Source organism: Coccinella septempunctata, chromosome 1 (assembly GCF_907165205.1).
Source record: "Coccinella septempunctata chromosome 1, icCocSept1.1, whole genome shotgun sequence".
Lineage (NCBI taxonomy): Eukaryota > Metazoa > Arthropoda > Insecta > Coleoptera > Coccinellidae > Coccinella > Coccinella septempunctata.
In genome coordinates, this window is record NC_058189.1 from 19,419,720 (window position 1) to 19,440,661 (window position 20,942).

At 33.1% G+C, this 20,942-nt stretch overlaps 1 protein-coding gene across 3 annotated transcripts in view; it reads left to right on the forward strand.

Annotated features, from left to right (window-relative positions):
- The first annotated feature begins 471 nt into the window (after positions 1-471).
- The window catches only part of LOC123318249 (SPARC-related modular calcium-binding protein 1), a 63,017-nt gene continuing 42,546 nt past the window's right edge, over positions 472-20,942 (forward strand). Inside the window, exon 1 of one of the 3 annotated variants that reach the window (XM_044904871.1) lies at positions 472-803. In XM_044904871.1, coding sequence (XP_044760806.1) covers positions 750-803 — 54 coding nt within the window. In that variant the 5' untranslated portion in view covers positions 472-749. The remainder of the gene's footprint in view (positions 804-20,942) is intronic. The other 2 variants (XM_044904867.1, XM_044904878.1) reach the window with 2 other exon arrangements.

Sequence of the window (20,942 nt, forward strand, 5' to 3'; positions counted from 1 at the left end):
ATATGAATGTTAGGCTGGATCTGCTTTCAGATTTGGAATAGTGAGGAAAAAAGAGCTCGAGAATGTGCCGTCCGTTTTCTTCTAGCTGCTATAGTTCTCGAGATCCCTTCAGTAGACAACGAATTTTGCCCAGTCTGTATATTGTTCTATCCGGTTTTCGAAAACTGAATATCTGGATTATTGAACCACAAAATGGCTATTGCTCTATTCCAAAGGTTGGATGTAATAAACCAAAAACGAGGCGCGGAAATTTTTCATACGATAACAAATTTCCTACTTCATTTATTATACAGGATCCTTCGTTCTGCTCGTGTTTCAACTGGTTAAGTCTGAATGACTCAATCGGTCTCGACGCTCGAAGGTATATTATACCCATCCCGCAACCTCATAATAGACGCATTACGCCCTAGGTGCAAAATCCCTAACTGCGGCACTGATTATCATTGTTAAGAGATTGGGGGAACATAAAACAACCTATGAATCTGGCCACTCTCTTCCTCTGCCTCAAATTCACAGTTCACACTGCGCCCAGTGCTGCTGCTGAGTAACATTTACGATCAAGACTTGACCAGCGGTAGGTGTGTGCTCTATGTATGTTAACTGAAGTCAGTTAATAAGTGGTATCGCCGCAGACACAGCGTTACGAAAGTCTTCTTCGTTGTTGTGACTTATCGTTTGCAACGCGTTAACTGTACTAGTGGCGGTAAAAGAGTTTAATACAGTGATGCGTTAAGTTAGGAATTTGGGCGATGTGGCTACACATATTTTTCTCATTGGGGCTGGTGGTTCTAACTTATTCTACCGTAAGTAGAAATCAATCAATGTCATCAATTTATTGCCATTTCTCCTTTGAAATTCTTCCAGGAAAGCCTTAAATATTCACATGCAGATATATTATATTGTTATGTGAATAAACTTTTTCAAACTTCATAGGACATGCAAAACAATTGCGGAGCACCGATTTTGAAAACCCGATAAATTATCGTGAAATTTCAGAACAGATATTGCGGTTACAAGCCTTTATTAAGCCATAATAAATTTAAGCGCGCTTTCCAAGACATCATTGTTTTGTCATCACAAATTATTTACTTCATACAAAATTATTCGATACACAGTTCAAGTTGAAGTATTTATATCGAGAATAATTCGATCTTTCGTTCGTTGCAGATAACGTTTGAAAGTGAATTGACCTATATCAAAATAATTCTGCCAGAAATGGGATTTCGGATGTCAAATATCAATCTAATTGGTTGTAATCAATCATGATTTCCCTTAAAATAGTTTTCTTCAGAAGATATTGTTACTGGAGTTTGAAATCATTATTATCATTTATGCAATTTTAATTTTGAATATACCTACATGAGAGTAAATTTTTTTTTATTTGGTGAATAAAGTTATTTTGCAACTTCTCGATAGTCTGGATATACATTTTTGGTTATTAAGTTTGATTCATTGAATTTTCGACTGATCGAATTCGTTTCATTCATTATGCAATATTTGACTATATTCAACCACAATCTAGTTTATCTAGCTCTAGAGAGGAACATGTTGAGAGGTCGTGTACATTTTAGCTACTCGAAACTATTTTATGTTTTGTCTTCAACGATCAGTAATAAAAATTCTGTATTTGCTCTTCAATCAGAAACTTTTTCATCCTTATAATTTTTCAGATAAATACGGCGTTTTCCATATGAATGATCTTAGCAGTGGCAACGAGTGACCTAATATAACGATAACAGACCAATAATATTTCTGAAAGTGTTTGAGCTGCAATTATAAAATTCTGATTGCTGAAATAGTGGATATAAACTTGATAGACTAATTTTAGCCGCATCAGTTCGAGTCAACTACATAGTTGTTTAATTAACCCGCTGAAACCTTAGATATTTTTTGATTCTTCAACTAAAATTTGTAGGAATGAATGTATATAATTAATTTTTTCTTTCGGTTATGATCTGAAATAATGAGAAGTTTTGAAAAAAACAGCTTTCTTGTAATTGAGATTTCCATTTATTTTATTATTAATGCATAAGTTATTCTACAATTATTTGGTGTGATTTTCCTGGAAGTTGTTCGTTTTGCTTATTACTCTAATTTAATTAGGTACAGCACATGCTTTTGAACTTCGAAAACGTAATCATGCTATGATATTTCTAATAATCGAGCATTTTAAATATACGTCCCTAAAAATGTCGGAACTGTGACATCCAAAATGAAAAGATAATAGGTAGGTACATATTAAATATAAATAATCTTTCGAGCATCTTTGCACTAGCAATTTTAAGATGCATTAGATATATCTGAGTTTCTAATAATAAATGTTGTCTCTCTTATAGAGCAAAATATATTCTGTTAACAAGTATAACCCTTGATAGCTCGCTTGATAGTACCAAATCCAATCAGCAAACGGAAATTCATAGATGACAACGAGCGTCTATCGTTATTATACGCCAGATACATCAGTACGGGCTCTTAATAAATTATTGTAATAGCACAATTGGCATTGAATTATTCTCTGATGCTTGTTTGGAACTAAATATCATAGAATTTCATTCGTCCACTGTGATGTTACAATCATTCATAAAGCTCCTGCAGTAAATAATGACATTGTTTACATGGCATAAAGTAGGTAGATGTATGGTAGTTTTTATACGATGACCATGGCTACTGGCAGTTTACCTCAATGCTTTGCAAGTTTGCGTCAGGTGTAGATTTTCATTATCGGAAATGATAACAGAAAAGAGGTTAGGTATATAGAATAAATCGCAATAGCCTCATCCATCTACAGCTATAGGATTAATAAAGTATTATTATTATTATTATAGTCTATTCAAGAATGATTGACATCCCAGTAGGTCTCGAAAGTCTCGACGCAGCTTAATATCTGGTCATAAAAGAGCTTCAATAATTTCTGTAGTTTTAATCAAAAAACTGGAATAAATAAATATAACCTAGAAAAGCAGTTGAAAAGAAGAAATATTCAAATTCAGAGCATATTAATCTGCATTCAGAATTGATACAATAATGTTTCAATTTGAAGGAATGAATTAAGGACATAAATAGAAGTACAAAATTCAAATTATCGTCAGTCATTGGCTTAGTGCACAGATTAACATATAAGAGATCCCTGTTCTTTCACAATACCAACCTGAATTCCTGAACACAAAATCTTAACTTATGGGCTATTTCCAACTTAAATTCAATTTTCCATAGCCACTCGAGATGTCAATCATTCTTGAATGGACTATATTCACTATCAAACTCATAAAAAAACCAAGTGCTTTTTCGTGTCCTCAATTTATTTTAATTTTATTGTTCATGATGGAATGTAAATTATACTTTTGCAAGTCGAAGTCATGGAGAAACATATTGTTGCATATCTTATTAAAAATCTTTTTCGGCAAAAATTTTCAGTTGGAGGATATTTATAGTTCTTTTATCTGAAATATTGTGAATTGTGTGAGACTGGTTCTTTTTTTGTCTGATTTTTCCAATTTTTTGAATATTATGTTCGGAAATTGCGATAAAATAAAAAATACAGTTATGCACGTTATACCTGCTGAACATTTTTTAAACTAAAATATAGCCTAGCATTTTTATATTGTTTCAAATCTTTATCTAAGAATCAGGATTCGTCTATTTATGTTATGAATTTATGATGATTTTCCCAGCTAGCTATTCAGTACCTACCTTTGTACCAACTTAGAAAATCAATCACGAATATTTAAAAATTCATCTCTTTGCATATTAGAGTACAACTCGGAACATTACTCAATCAAACAATGGTAGTAGGCAGAAAATCAATTTACTTACAATAATTCTAATAGATCTGCTGAAACTTAAAACCAAATCACTTTTTATGAATAGATTATTTCTTTTATTCAGTGGTACTTAAAATAGTCGTTCAATGTATGTAGGTTCACACTTTTTTGATAATAGATCAATAAATAGTTTGTATTTATTTGAGATTCAGTTTCCAACGAGAAAGAAGGTATGCCTATTCTTACTCCATTTATATGACGTACATCGTATAAGTAATTGAAGTATTAAGAGTAGCTTTCCTTGACAGCCTTCGTTCATATTAATCATTTCACTTATGGCTCCATATGCCTCTCTAATGAATAAATGAGATTTTTATTATGGAGGATGACATGTTCCGGTCAAGATAACCAAGAATTATAACATTATTTCAGCTTGTGTTTGATTTCGTTACGAACTTGATAATCGAAAATAAGGGAGTGTGCTTGTCTTCTGAAAAGAATCTCTTCAACGGATCATCTATAATTATATTAAAATTGTACAATTCGAGAGGGATTCAACCATTTATATACCTACGTAATATATATTGTCTTCAAGAATAGAGAAACTTGAAAAAAACATCAGTTACACAGAAAACATGATATTAATATATTGAACAAAGTGTTTTTCAATAACGAGCTCAATAAGGAATTGAAGAGGAATTGGGAAGAAAATAGCCCAACCTTATTGTGATAACTATCAGGGATAACCGAACAAACGGTAATCTCCGTAACCATAATTCAAGATGCTTACTAAAGTGCCAAATGGGATGGACGTAATGGGAATCGGACTTAAGTGGCGTCAAGGGTTTCACGATGTCCTTTTCAACCGACTTACCCTCTTTCATTCAAAAAGGTTGAATGGCGGTACTTGAGAATGAAAGTATGTATTAGTACAGATCAATGACTCAATGGGGAGAAGTGAAAACTACGAGAAGAATATTTTGAATTTAGTGATTTGCATTTGTGCAGTTGTGCAGGAGTTTATAGCACGGAACTTTCTCGCCATCCGTATAAGGCGTAAAGGGGGAATAGTTGGGGAGCCGAAGAGGGAAATTCGGGATTTACTCGAGCGTGTCAGATTAATATAAGGGGACATACTTTGGATCCTGTACAGTAACTCTACCAAAAATTAGACCTCTGTATAGGGGGAATTGTCTAGGACAGCCAGTCAGAATAGTAAAAAAAAAAGATCATTGTACATACTCGAGCGTGTCGAATTAAGATATATGTGGTTAATTACATGTTGAAAAGTATATATTCTCTTAATCAGACAATTTGAGCGTGTCGAAAATGTGTGAGAGGGCGCCAAAGTTCCAGAAAAAAACGTCACGTGTACATTCTCGAGCGCGGTGGCGTTTTTTTTTTATTTTGAAGTTAATGATTCAAGAATAACTGTCACAAAAATCAGTTTTTTCTGAATTATCTCCTCCCCTGGGCTTCAAATCTTTTTGCATTCATCATAAAAGTTGTAGAGCATAACATTTTTTACATATTTTCTCCAAAGCAATTTTTTCTACGTTCAAACGTTTTTGAGATATATGGCGATTAATGCGAGGTTTTTAGCGATACATGCTGAAGCGAAAATTCACTCGTTGGAAAACAGTACATTCTATGGTTCAGTCAGAGACAACACTAAAATTTTTGTGACTAATTTCGAAATTGTCATCATAGAAATACTTTGTCATTTTGACAAGGCTTTCCCCGCCGCTGAAAGTGCATACATCATAGAACCTTTTTTTCTTTCTACCATCTGATCTTCAAAATCCACTAGGTCTCCACAACGCTAGAGTAAATCCCGATTTAGCAACGTCGGCTCCCCAACTAGAAAGACTTCAAGAATGTGGGGTGTTGCCAGAACACTTGAACGATAAGTAGAAGTTACGATTATTACAATAGTTTCCACTTTCGTCGAAAAGATGGCAGCACTTAGCGAACGTCTTTTTTCGATTTCACCAGGTTACGAATTGTAGCCAATAGCGAGAATTTTCGAGAAAGTTTTTCATCATTCATAGAAGAGTTAATAACTGAACTGAATGACTATTTGTTCTTCAATGAAAAATTTTTTTTATTTTTTTTCCGTTCGACGAATAAAAAAATTTCTGCCTTTCCGAGATGACGAACTGATTGAATTGAATTACAATGCAGACCCCATATAAATAAGTGGTTTCTGACGTAAGATATTCATTTTTTCTTCTTGAACTGACCATTAAAACGGTGTAGACTCCTCTTAAGAGTGTAAATTTCGTGCTCTTACTGCTTCGTAATAAGTAGATTTTTCGAAAAGGTGAATCAAGTATACCAACCAACCAATTTGTGATGACAAAGTGATAAAAAATGTTTCTTGTTCATCACTATAATAGTCACTTCTTTCTACCTTTGTATTTGAAGTGAATTATTTATTAATGAAACTCAACCAAGGTGGAGAAGCTCAGCCAAGTTCCACGAATATTTTGGAATTAAGAACAGCCAGTGGGTTTGGCCACCAGTGGACTTTCAGAATTTTAGATTTTTCGAGAATATTTCTCAAGCGGATTATGTATTTCAGCAGTCAATTTTGTTTCAATTAGTCGTGCACTGAATAAAAAAGAATCATGTGATATTTTTGACGGAATCATATCAGAGAACATCAAAAAATATTCAAAGTCAGCGATATGAAAACCTTTCGAATGCCATTCCATTGAAGCAAATTAATGGATTGATCATTTGAAATCAGAACTGCAAATTTCGATTAGAGGTTCGTTTATACAAGGTGAGTCTCTGACTCGTATAAATATTTCAAAATTAAATTATTGAGGTCAAAAGAAACATATTTTTCCTATACCATATTTTCCGATTCGACTCTGATAAAAAGATAAAGCCATTTTAAGTTTTCACATGAGCTATGTCACCTCTGGAGAAATAAAATTCCCTTCAGAATAACAAGCTATGAAGAAAAAATTTAAGTACCTATATTGTATAAAGAGCATTCGCTGATTCTCGGAGAACCGGAAGTTTAAATGACACTTAAACGGTATAGGTACTATTTAATCTTGGAAACCAGTGGTATTCTCAAAAATTATTATTTTTTTGAAAAACGGTAGTTGAATATCCATTGAATATAAGTCATAAAATCCAGTGACCTGCTTGCGTGAAACATACTGTATAGGCTGGCAAAGTTGGTGATACCTGAACTACTACTTTTTAACCCAACGATATAGAGGAGAGTGAATGGCACATTACGTTCGTCTTTTTTCGAGAAACTAATAATGCTTTTGTTTTCGAGGTATAGGCCAAAATTAAAATTTCAACTGTGGTCATTATCTCCGTTTCTGTTTGTGCTAGGATGTCGAAATAAAAACATTATCTAGACACTTTTTGATAGCAATCCAGTGGCGAACTATGATTTTTTCCAACAGGTTCATTTGCTGAGCTATAACATAAAGTTGTGTTATTTCGTAGGAAAATAGTAGTTTTCCGTTTTCAGAAATATATCATACATCGCCCTCAATTTTTCTAAGTCATTTTAAACTACTGTTTTCATAAAAAAAACACATCTTTATGTTATAGCATAGCTCATCAAATATATTTACTTGTTGTAGTTCGCCACTTGATTACTATCAAAAATTGTCTGTCTAATGTTTTCATTTCAACATCCTAGCACAAACAGAAACGGAGACCTTGCCTATAACTCGAAAACAAAAGAAGATAAAGGAATGCAATTGATGGCATTATTAGTTTCTCGAAAAATGATTAGCGTAATGTGCCATGCATTATCCTCTATCTCGTTGGGTTGAAAAAGTTGTAGTTCAGGTGTCAACAATTTTGCCCATCCTGTACATGTAAAACACAATTTTTTTATAACTAGAAAAATGATTCAGCTAGACATATAATACAAAAAGTTTTATAGCAAATATTATTTCAGCAAGACAAACTTGAAATGTCGAAAGTCCATAAGCATACATACATATGATTTTCTTCTATTTAATTCTTCGAAATTTTGATCATTTTTGGATGGTGGCACTTTTTCAAGAGCGGGTTTTTTTAATTTTATGTCTCAAACGAATAAAATTACATATTGTGAATCGAGCCGTGTGCAGCAATTCCCCGAGTGTATCCAAACTGTTTAAAATTTTTCCCTAAATTTGTAATGCCGAAGCTTTTGAATTTCATTCTACGAAACCGAGCTTGATACTCAAATTATAAATTTTGATTTCCTGTTGTGGTGAAATCATCCGAATAATTCCCAGAATACATGTATCGTGACTCAATGTTATGCATCATTTTTGGAACCAGACTGTATCGACGGAAACAATTCTCATCGGTTTTTTGAAGAACATTCAGTCTGTCGCTAAAAAAGAATTCTGAAAAAAAAAACGCGTTGGCGAATTTATACCTAGACCTCTTAATTCGAAATATATGTTCTAATAAATGACTATCGAATGATTTTCGTTTGGAATGTGGGGAACAGGTAGATCAGTTCGGGTTAATATATTTTTATGGTTTCAAGGGACCTTCGTGAACATTCATATAAGAAGAAAGTTAGCAAATCTTGGAATTATATATTTGAATAATCCAATATATTTCGAATTCTTTGCAATCATGATAATTGGCCTCTACGTTGCGAATATAAATCAGGGAATGAACGAATGGGACTAAAAATTATGATCATGTTACATAAAGGGTTGAAAAATTGTATTTGGTGGACAGCCATTTTTTTTATTCACTCAATAATTATCGAAACACATTTGAGGTTTTTTAGAAATAATCACAAAAAAAAGAATTTTTTTTTCGAAATCAATACAAGCCTTCTGCTTGAGATATTTTATTTGATCAATAGAATATTTTTATTTTGTTAAGCTTTGTTTTCAGATGGCTAGGGTAGCTGCAGGAGGTTTTCTTCCGTGAAATATCAACCAATTTTTGCGGTATAAACCAGACAAAACACGATGGTATATGGTATATTTTTGAAGCGAACTTTTCTTTCCGAAACAACGGCAGAAATTTGCTGTAAAAAGGCAATGGTTATGCGCTTAACAGTTTTTAGTTTTTTGAATAATATTGTGAACAAAAATATTTTGACTTCTGAGTTGACCAAAACCAATTATTTAAAATTCTTCTAATGTTAAATCAAAACAGTTTAAACCTATAAGATTATTCTATTGGATTCAAGAGTTAGAAGGATCGATTGTTAAGGTGTTTCCGAAAAATATCAGAAGGTAATAACTTAGACCAGCATTTTTCATAGAAAATGGAAATTCATAGCATCTATCTTGAAAAAATAAATTTTTAGTTTTTCTTGTTTGAACAATATTTTTACCAATTTTTGTTTCATTGTATCATCAAGGTGAGGATTCGAAAAAAAAGCAGTGGTTTAGTTGAAAATTCGAAATACAAATACTAAAATTTTTGTTTTTTGGTAGGTATTTTTTACGAAGGCGCAGAAGGACCACATAATATTTCAAAAATATTTTTTGCTGAATTCCGAATTAGGAATTTTATATACTTCGGAACCGATACATGCTTTGATACACGCTAGATGCACAGAGTGTTCTACGACGATATAGAGTATTTCTTCATATACAGAGGTATTGATGAGAGGTTTTGGTTTCCTAATACAATGTGTTTCTTTTTCAATGTATACTGAAATTCATTCATATTGTGTGTTCGCGCATTTATGATGAATGTAATTTTTATTTGTACCTACAGGATGTTCTTTGATATTATTAAACTCTCCTTGCATGATGAAATCATATCAGGTGGCCCACTCCTGACGCGGCGCTCATTTTGAGGGAGTAAATAAAGTTCTTTTGAAAATATTTTCTTGTGGTGTGTGTACGGTTTTCGGTGTTCAAAAGCACAATTTAAAATTATTGCCATATATACACGGTGTTGGAAAACAAAGATATGGGCCAAATTTATATTTTTTTAAATAACACCCTAAATTTGACCTCAAAAATGAAATGGCAAGCTCAAACTAGGAGTTTCTTCAGATCACTTCATACCTTAGAAGCATCCTTTATGAGATGAGGCGAAAAATTGAACACATGGAGTTTTTCTCGGAGTTTTTTAAATAGCAATTAAGGAAGAAACTAGTTACGTCAGCGATACAGACAGTATGTTTTTGGAGTTGACAAGTTGGCTACTCCTCCACATAAAAAAAACTTCAACTATGGAATATACAGAGTGATCATTATTAATTCTCAAACTACAAATAATCGTCAAAAACTTTCTTATTTCAAATGGCACAGCCGGTATTTCTATATCTCGTTGAACGTGAGAATTAATTTCGAAACTATCTTCATAAGGTTTTCCTACACCTAAACCTAATAGTTATTCTGTAGTTTTTGACGATTATTTGTAGTTTGTGAATCAATTATGATCACTCTGTATATTTCCATATTTTCAATTTTTCGCCATTATCTCATGAAAGGTGCTTCTAAGATATAAAGTGATCTGAAGAAACTTATCATAATTTGAGCTTGCCATTCCATTTTTTAGATCAAATACAAGGTGTTACATTCAAAAAAGTGTAACTTTGGTCGATATCTTTGTTTTCGAACACTCTGTATATATGAAAATATTTTTGTGTTTTATTTATTCCCAAAATGAGGGCCACGTCTGGGGTGGGCCTCCCGGTATATAATAATGTAATGAAAATCTTATAAAGACTGTTTTATGCCGGCTTCGGTCATTTTTCGATATACAGAATGTTTTATAAAAACTAGTTTTCCATAATATGTAGGTACAGGATAGTATGCAAACATATAAGGAGAATTATATACACATGGTTTTTGGATGATCTTCTGTTTTTTTCAATGAATAGGTAATTTAAAACAATCTTTCCATGGTTCTCACTATTCGGTTTTGAATTCCTCATGAGAAAGGCGCCACGCAGAAAATGTATCCAAGAACATTCTGTATACAGCCGGTTTTTCTTGTGGGGTGTGGGAGCTCAATGTTGTTTTATTGTAACTTGCTCGAAAATTTAGTCGATTTTTCGTACTGCGGTAGCGTGGACGTGTACCCAAACTGGCCCCTACCTGTTTACGACCACGAATTCATAATTCCAAAAAAATATGTACCTAATGAAACTTTTTTCCAATAAAATACCATAAGTTCATCATTTGTTAAAAAACAACCTGTTTATTTTGTGAAATCTGAATCGTTTCATAAATATCTCAGTAGGTGTATTGGAAATGAACCAAGTCGTCATATAGAAGACTAATGAGGTTTTCATACCGTCATGTAAGAAATCTAAAGTTACATCAAAAAACACCGAGTGTCCCTGCGTAATATTCCTTGTCCATGGAGATACCCTTACGAGTATCTTGTTCCTATGAAAAACCATATTTTTCATACTCAATTATGAGACGAAGCTTCATATATTCGATAATAAGCCACAAATAAAATTTAAAACAAGGAAGTTTCTAGTGATAGGGTTCTTTCAAGTTTTTACATGATTCCAAGGTTGGCAAGAGTTTCTGAACTCGTCCATCGAATCGTTCATAGCAATTCCACCAACGTGGTGTACAATTGACGGGTGCGGGAATGTGGGATCGGTCATAATGTAATCTGCTAGAAAATTTGTCGAATGAATTTGACTTCATCTACATATCTCGAGTAATTTTTTAAGAGCTCGATTACAAAGCGTCATTATTGAAACTACCAGAACCATCCGACAACAACCCTCTAGCTCCTGGCTTCAGTTGATTGGTGCTGGAATTGACGAATATGAATAATATGTTATAATTCATTTTAAAAAGCGTTGAAACACTCGATACCTATTCAAAAACCTATTTGATGGTATTTTTTTTACTGCATGTTTGCAGTTCAAATTCATGGATTAATGAATTTCCTCTTGTGGTAGTGAATTTTGTAACGGAATATGGTAATTATGCAGATTTGATAGAGCTGTTCTATGTCGGTGAAAAAAATCGTAATCACTAATTATTATGAAAATAGAAACGAGATTTCTACAATCCTCTTAGTTTTCCGAAAAAAAAATGGGAAAGTTTCCCTCTGGAAGGTAAAGTTAAATATGTACCGGGTGGCCCGTCCCAGAATCGGCGCTCATTTTGAGGGAGTAAATAAAGATATTTTGAAAATCTTTTCTTGTGGTGTGTGTAGGGTGTTCAAAAGCAAAATTTAAAATTATTGTCATATCCAGGACTATATACAGGGTCTTCGAAAACAAAGAGATATACCAAAGTTACACTTTTTTAAATGTAACACTCTGTATTTGAACTCACAAATGAAATGGCAAGCTCAAATTATGATGATTTTCTTCAGATCACCTTATACCTTAGAAGGACCATTTACGAGATAATGGTGAAAATGGTTTATTAGTATGAATTAAAAATCGAAAATTGCTCAGATGTAGAAAAGTTTAAAGAAGTTTCGAAATAAATTTTTACGTTCAACGATATATAGAAATACCGGGTGTGCCATTTGAAATAAGGAAGTTTTCGACGATTATTTGTAGTTGATGTTTGAGAATTAATTATGATCGCTCTGTATATTCCAGAGTTGAAATTTTTTTTATATGTAGGAGTAGCCAACTTGTCTACTCGAAAAACTTCTCTCTGTATCGCTGGCGTAACTATTTTTCGCCATCATCCCGTGAAGGGTGCTTCTGAGCTATAAAGTAATAATTCATCGTAACTGAGCTTGCCATTCCATTTTTGAGGTCAAATATAGGGTGTTACATTCAAAAAAGTGGAACATTGATCTATATCTTTGTTTCCGAACACCCTGTATATATGACAATAATTTTAAGTTGTTTTTTCGGACATCCTACACACACCACAAGAAAAGATTTTCAAAATATCTTCATTTACTCCCTAAAAATGAGCGCCGCGTCTGGGGTGGGCCACCTGGTATATATTTATAGCTAGTTTTCTTCTACTTTCGTAATGAATACTCGTTGGAAGTGTTAAATTCATCACCATTCAAGTTCATCCTGCCAAGATGCCTTTATTTTGTCGCAAACGAACTGTTCCTATGCAACGTTGCCAAGTCTCAAATCGGTTGGTCAGCTAATTCCTTGGGATAGGAAAAGCCCATCTTTGTTCGTTATTCATATTCGTTCGCTCCCAGCTAACTGAGCTAACAGTTATCATATATATTCAGTTTCATAATGAAATTTGAAGTCACTCTTCTTAAAGCTTTCTCTAGTCACTTTAGTGTCATATTTTAGTAGGGTTAAAGGAAGTTTTAAAATTGATTTATGTTGGTTCATGTTATTAATATCTCGATAATGATGCATTTTTGGTATAAGGAACTAGACAGACCTAATTCTTTTTGCCATTACGAATTTGACCGCGTTTTTGAAAATGATCCTTGAAAAAATTAATACCATGACAAAACCCTAAAATCTTATCTAACCTTTCTTAATAGAAGGGTGAGGTGGTTATGGGGGTTGTACAGCTCCATAATAATTTAATATGAAAATATTGCGTAAATATTGTATAAGAACGTCAATTATCATTTAAGTTCGAATATTGCAAAATATTCGAAATTTCTTCAATTTAACTACACATTGGCAACGTTGCATAGTTTGCAACGTTTGTAGTTCATACGTTGAAATAACTATAATTATAATTAACCTCACGTTCCAGAAGAAAACTTTTCCAATTTTCTTAAGAAAAAACTAACAGAATTTCTGACTTCTCGTTAACATTTTCATAACCTGAGGCCCAAAATTGGTGAATACGATTTTTGTCTCTTACCTAGCATAGTTCTTTTAGATTTTTATTTCGTTTTTCAGAATCTCCGTATTTTGAAATGAAAACTGTGAAAAGTTTAAGATTTCTAATTATTTTTTTACGTCATCGATTCTAAGAGTTCATTTTTGTGTATAAAAAAACCCAAATTATAGATATCTAATCTAACATTCAATCTTCAGAATAAAATATTCTATAAGGTATTGTCAAAACACAATAGCTCAAAAACACAAACTATTAGTGGTGTGAAATTGAGGAGACCGAAGAGAAGGATCAATATTCGCAAACAATCGGAATGCTGCAGCTCATTAGATATGCATCATGGCTACTCTGCAAAACCAGTATGAGGACCTATAGCTATACGACCACCAAACCAGAATAATTGAGATGCCTAATAAATAATTTGAAGAATAAATCCGGATTCGGACGTGCTAATAGAAGTGATATGCTTCAGCATTTTTAATATCTTCATATAAGTTGATTTGAATAATGAGCATTATGTTCCGAATCTTCAACAATAAATTTGCATTAATTTGAAGGCATATCAAGATGAATGCGTACTAGATAGCATGAACGACATATACGTCGGGATGTCATTGGAATTCGGGATTAATTAATTTATCTTATTTTAAAACAGTAGATAACTAGTGGAGGCTGCACATTTCGGAATGAGATGGCGCCTAAAGGAAATTAACAACAAGGTCACTAATTGCTACTAATTGTTATGTTCAGAGGAATTAGAAATATTTTCAATCGAACTGGTTAATGGGTATGAATCATCCTAAAGGAATATGATTTGATGTTGTACAGTTTCTTTACAAAGTAGCTAGACTTTGAGATGAGTACACATGGCCAAATTATTACTTCAGCCTACTTGAAATAACTAAATAATGATATACTCATGCTTCAATTCATGCCAAATTCTTTCGTATAAACACTACCATTGACAGTATTCTCACAGGATGATAACAGGCTCGATGAAACAACTCTATATTATAATGCCTATGTTTCATTAGATATTGTAACTTTATCACTGGCTGGAAATGAGGTACTTACAACATTTGTTGAGAAAAAATATCATTCAATTAAATATTCCAGCCCTGATAAAGTTAGAATATCTAAGGATACGTTGACATTACAAAGTTGTTTCATTGAGCCTGTCCTCATCCTGTGAGAATACCCTCCATATTTGAAATGAAGGACATGAAAAAATTCATACTACCTTTGAAATTCAATTTAAATTTCCATATAAACGAATGGGTTTTCTAGTTGTGAATGCAGTGGATTGAATCAAGGATCTATACCCTTGACTTTCATAATAAAATTTGAAGTCACTTTTCTTGAAGCTTTCTCTAGTATTATTTTTTTAGTAGGGAGGAAACTTTCAAATTCAGTTAGGTTTGATTATGATACTGGTCGTTATTCCTGAATGGAACATGTTATAAATATCTCGATAATGAAACATTTTTGGTATAGGGAATTCTGAAAAGACTCAATTCCTTTTGCCATTACGAACCGCGTTTTTGAAAATGATAAAACCCTAAAACCTAACCTAACCTTTCCTAATAGAAGGGTTAGGTGGTACATAGGTGCATAGTTATCTACCTATGTAGATACCTACTGTTTTTCTATATGAAACGCTTCGAAAGTATACTTGTTTTTTTTTTTCTCTGGGACCACTACAATAACATGTTCATGAATGAAATCTACGGATTGAATTCATCGAGAGAACTGTTGAGAAAGTTGCGCATGAAGAAATTAAAATAATGCAAAACTGAAATCGAACAATAACAAAAAGAAAGGGTGTTCCACTATAAACTTAAGGAAAACGTGACTTCCAAGAAAGATATGAAACCCACAACGAAGGTTCTCCTTCTTTCTTACATTCACGTGAATGTTTTTAAGTAGACATCGGTATATCAACATTTTGTTATTTTACTGAATATCTATGCAATTTTGTGAATTTATTTTCATTGTAATGATGAATTGAAATGTTCGGATAATGGGATTGAAAATATGTCTGTAGCACATATGAATTAACTTTCAAGAGTCCTTTATGTTGGTTCGTCCAAGCAAACTATTCATTTTCATCTCAACTGCTTGAGATTAAAACCAATATCAGTGCAAAGCAGTTTTTATATAAAATTATTCAAAGGGGTAGCACCGGAAATGATCTTCATTTTATAAACAAGACGTTTTCTAATGATTACTGCTAGCTAACAAGTTACCACAACTTTTTCAAAGTTGTCGGATGATGAAAACGCAGAAAAAAATCCATAAAATCCCTTCAGACATAACGAATAGTGCAATACTAATCGAATTTTTAAATTTTGATTTCTAGATAGCTACACTGGCAATATGAGATCTTCTTGCGGTAATGGATAATCTCGCACTAGCCGTTCGATTAGGTGGTTGTTCGGTTGACAGACGCTCGAACAATCGACGCTCTACTGTATCTGCAAAGTTCACGATTTTTTTTTCGCGGATGCAATTGAAGTTGATTTCTACTCGATTGTCAAAATATTTCCGTGAATAAATTTCAACAAATTGAATAGACTTTTTTTATGTTTATTAATTCACACGCGAAATAGTTGAAAATTTTCACGCTTTTTCTCTTGAATATCATTTTTGTCCAAACACAACAATTCCTATATACGAAAGGCAAAACTGTGATATAAGGTTGCCAAGATGTCATGTAAAAATTTCACTATAATTTCAATAAAACACCGGTGCGAATCGAACTTCCATCGGATCATCATCTATTGGATACTGTAATAAAAGTGAACTGAGAAAACGCACACTTCAATATATGAGTTTATTATAGGCATAAATTTATTAGGCATTTAATAATTGATGATTACTTCTCGTGGCTTTCGGTATGAGGTACATATCCAATTCTCCATGAATATTTGTTTCTGCATAATATGCAATTCCCCAATTTTCGATATTCACAACTCTGGATGCACCTTCCAACTTTCAATGGACTCTCTACTCTGTCGAGATTATTTTCGATTATTTTACTTCGTATGTTTCCAGGATTGGAGTTGCTTCGTGGAGAAAGGGATTATTCAGATTTTTTTTTCAGTTCACCAATTAGCTAATTTGATAAATATCAAATTTATCGTGATGGACTGATTTCATTTGGCACATCTACAACATGAGTGTGAGTTCAATACGGGGAAATCTCCAGTGGTACTTCGGCACTAATCATATGAAGTCGTCACAGCTGCAGGAAAATGAATATTCTTGTATATAAATACAATCTGAATCAATGGAAGGTTTGTGGGTGGTCAAACTACGAGCATGTACTACAAGGGTACATGTTTAGCCATAACATAATTCTTATACTAGGTCCTTATTCGGTAAAAACAAATTGAGTCACGTTTAAGTGTTGAATTCACAATTGTAGTAGTAACTGTACAAGTTTGCGTGGAAATAAAGTAAGTACAAAGTAACGAGTACTGAAGCAACACGCACATTGAAATTCACAAAATTCCATTCGGAACATACATTTAGAAGGCTAAAGCGTAAATATCATGTAGTTTCATGAAAAAATAAAACCAATTGTATAATTTCAACAGTGGCGTACCCAAACGTAACACATAGGTTATGGTTTTTTTTTTTTGATATAGCAGAAGGAAATCTTCGACAATGAAATAATGTTTCAAAGGGCGATTTAATAATCGCTAAAACGTACTCCATCCTGGGGAACGAGTGTGAGGTTACTTAATCTCCTGAGATCGCGACCCACTAAAACCTCCTGCTTCTTCTTTAGTTCCAGGCATTTGCCTATAAAACGTTGGTCTCTTTCTTAATCGGTTCATTTCTTCCCGCACACTATCGTGCTGGGGTTCATGGGTTTATCCTCTGTTGGATATCACTTCATTGATTTTTTCAATAAGTTTAGGTTCATATTTCAATCTCTCTTCAATTGATCTCTTGGTCTTCTATATTCTCATTCTTCCCCTGTCTTCCTCGGAGTCCACTAGCCTCCTGAGTTCTTCATTCGGATGTTCTTGAGCTGTTTCGAATAACCTTTCTGCTTTCCTCTCCATAAATTCGGTGATGGTTTTCCACTTTAAATCTCGATAAATCTGTGTGTTCCTGACAAACCAAGGTGCATCTATTGCACATCGCAGCAGCTTGTTTTCTGTTGCCTGAATTCTTTGGATATGACTCTTTGCCATATCCATTCGTTTTTCCATTCGATTTCCTCTCCATCAAATTCTAGATTAGTTGTGGGACGCAGTTTCCTCTTCTGAAGTAGTATAGCTTGGCTATTTTGCCCATTAAGCTAGATTTGTCACTTTATGCACCAGTCATTTGATTCGTCAACCGCTTCTTGTAAAATTCATTCTATGACTTTTGGGTCGAGGTGCTATTCCAATGCCGTCAGCATATAGCGTTAGCATGGCTCTTGGATTTTTCGGTATACAGTGAAAGTATATGTTACAGAATATGATACAGAAGTGGCTCTTGAGGTATTCCAGCCGCCATATCTCTTATTGTGGAGCATTCTTCTTCTACGTCCACGTAACATCTTCTATTTTTCAGATAATTACTGATCAGCTTGCATAGTTTGATTCTTCATCTTTAATAATTTCATTATGAGGGGGGGCACACATAGCTGCATGTAGGGCGTTTCCCAAGAGTTATTATCATCATCATTATTATTATAAATTTGATATTTCACCCCAGATCCTATAATGGAATAAAAACAGGTACAGGTTATCAAACGTGATAACATATTTAATTATTGGTTTCGGTAGTTTTTGATCCTTGATCAAGTATTGATATTTAGAATATTTGAAGTAAGTCCCTCATTTTATTATTTTTTATTATTTCATTTTATTTTATTATTATATTCATTATGACAATATGGCTTTCAAAAGGTCTTGGAATTGGTTTCTTCTTTCACTTTCTATATTATTCATTTTGTGCGTGTAGGACTGCAAAATCTTTTTTTTGCTTTTGCTATTTTAGCCAGATATCTACATCTCCTAACAAGAGATGCTTGCTATTGGCTAATTGTGTTGGTTCCTGAATTTTTTATATCCTGACAGGAAAACATGTTACTGCTTTGGATTTATAAAAGTGGAACAGAGTAAAGCACTATGTGTTAAATAAACGTGAAGTGTTAATAATCTACTACATTTGTAGCAAAAATTCAAATAGTCCGTCATAAATACTAAGACAAGGGTTCAAACCATTCAATTTATGTTTGAAAGGGTACCTACCTACGGATGAGATATAGGTTAACAATTGAATTAATCAAATTACGAATCAATTCTCAATTTACTAGTTTCTAAAAATCGAAGCATATCTGATTTATTAAATCTGAAGAAATTTATAACAGTGCATATGTCTGAACAGCAGTTAGGAAACAATAACTCATTTTTGTAATGAATGATAACATTGAAATACATATAAGTCAATTACTTCTAACAATATTTCTATTGTTTTCTGTCAGAGTGCGCAAAATCATGCATTACCCAATGCATCATAAAAAAGAAAAAAATTGTTCAAACTTAATGATAAGTCATATTAGACATTGAGTCATGCACTTGTACATATATTTCAACAGTAGATTCTGGAGGTCAAGAAAAAACACTTTCCTTTAGCATTTTTTACCGATTCGGCCTAGATGAAAAGATATTGCCATATTGGGTTTATATGGCCGATACTTCATGAAAATCCATAATTGAACTCACTCAAAAGATTATACCATTTTCACGAAATGAGTTTTTAAACCACGTCACGTGTTTCGCTTTGACAAGAGCATCTTCCAGTGGATGAAGTTTTACCCTTACCTTGTGAAAATCGTAGATATAATTTGTTTTCAGCTCATATATTGCCATTTTAAGTTTTGATAATGAGCTATTCCACCTCTGAAATCCCGAATTTAACGCTTTTGCAAGCATTGAATATACCTTAGAAAAAAGCTAATACATTAGAAAAACAACCATAAGCTCAATTTTTCCATTCCATTCAGTAGAACGAGATAGATTGTATTTATAATACAATTCAGATATTCATCTCCAATATGTAATAATTTATTATGCAGGTATGTTCATTTTTCAAAATGTTTCAAAAATCTGTGATTAACCCTAGAGTTACTCAGAATAGGTAAGGTGAATGACATATTGGATCACCGAATAATTGAAGAATACTAAAATAAACCTGCAGATTTTTCAAAAATTATCTAGGCTTATCGAAGTTCTTCTAGTGACACACACAGAAACACACAAGTTGACTCAACTTTTACATCTCAATATCTTAATTCGTCGTAAGTCTTTTTGACTTCTAAATAACGGTCGCGCCTCGCCTTTTCGTTATCTTTGAAATCTTTTTGATGATTTTTCCGACTAATTAAACGTCTTAATTGACCGCCTCTAGCCTACCCATTTTCTATGAATCATAATCCTAATAATAGAAAACACAAATGAAACAAGAACAACATTTATAATAAAATGATATCAACAAATAACTTCTTACATATATTGCTTGAATCAAAGTTGATTTGAGATTTCATTAGAGCGGAAAAATTAAAATATTTATATCTATTGAGCAAGTATTCTATCCTTGTCTGTAAATTTTCAGAACAAAAGTACGCGTTTTCCCAAAACTTCTAATATCCTGCAATGGGGGGTACTCTAACTCATGGAGATATATTCTGTATATTCGAATAAGTGAGACAAGCATTTTGGAATTAATCTTGTATAATCGAATTAGTGACACAAATACTCAGTATAAATGATGGCGACTGTTTAACCCTACGTTGGACATAAATGCATAAGTTCAAGAACCGAAAGTGGACATTTCTCTGGTTCGGTGGTTTGTATAATCGGTTTATATGGTTTTATGGAGATGTATGTTGTCAAGGTCGGTCTTTCGAATAATAATTATCTACTTCGACCACTTCTCTTCTGGAATTGAGTGGAACTAATCATAAACGCTTTTGTTGACTGATCTTCAGGGTCTTAGCCATTGACTACCTTCGGTCTCAGTCATTCAACTCGAGGACCACCATCCATATTGTCAATAATACATTTACATTTTCGTCTTTTAAAAATTATATTAGTTTGTTGAAGTAAAAATGGAATATGAGAAGCGACCACCTTGTCAAAATTTTCGCCATTCTATCAGACAATAATGATATAAGTTAGTTGAAAAGGAATTTCATGGACTGTCACATTTCTGCAGATGAATGATTTAGATTCTCTAGAAGGTACTTTTAGGAACGATAAAAAGTATAAGTGTGTTTATTGTGCTCAGTTTATAACTGAACAACGTATCAACAGATTTTTTGGTGATGTATGCATTTTTCGGAATTATTGAATCTATTCAAAACTGTAATACAAATTTTGAAAACTCAAAGATATTATACAGAGTGAGTAAAAAGTATTGAACAAAATCCATATTCACTATTTTTCAGAGAAAC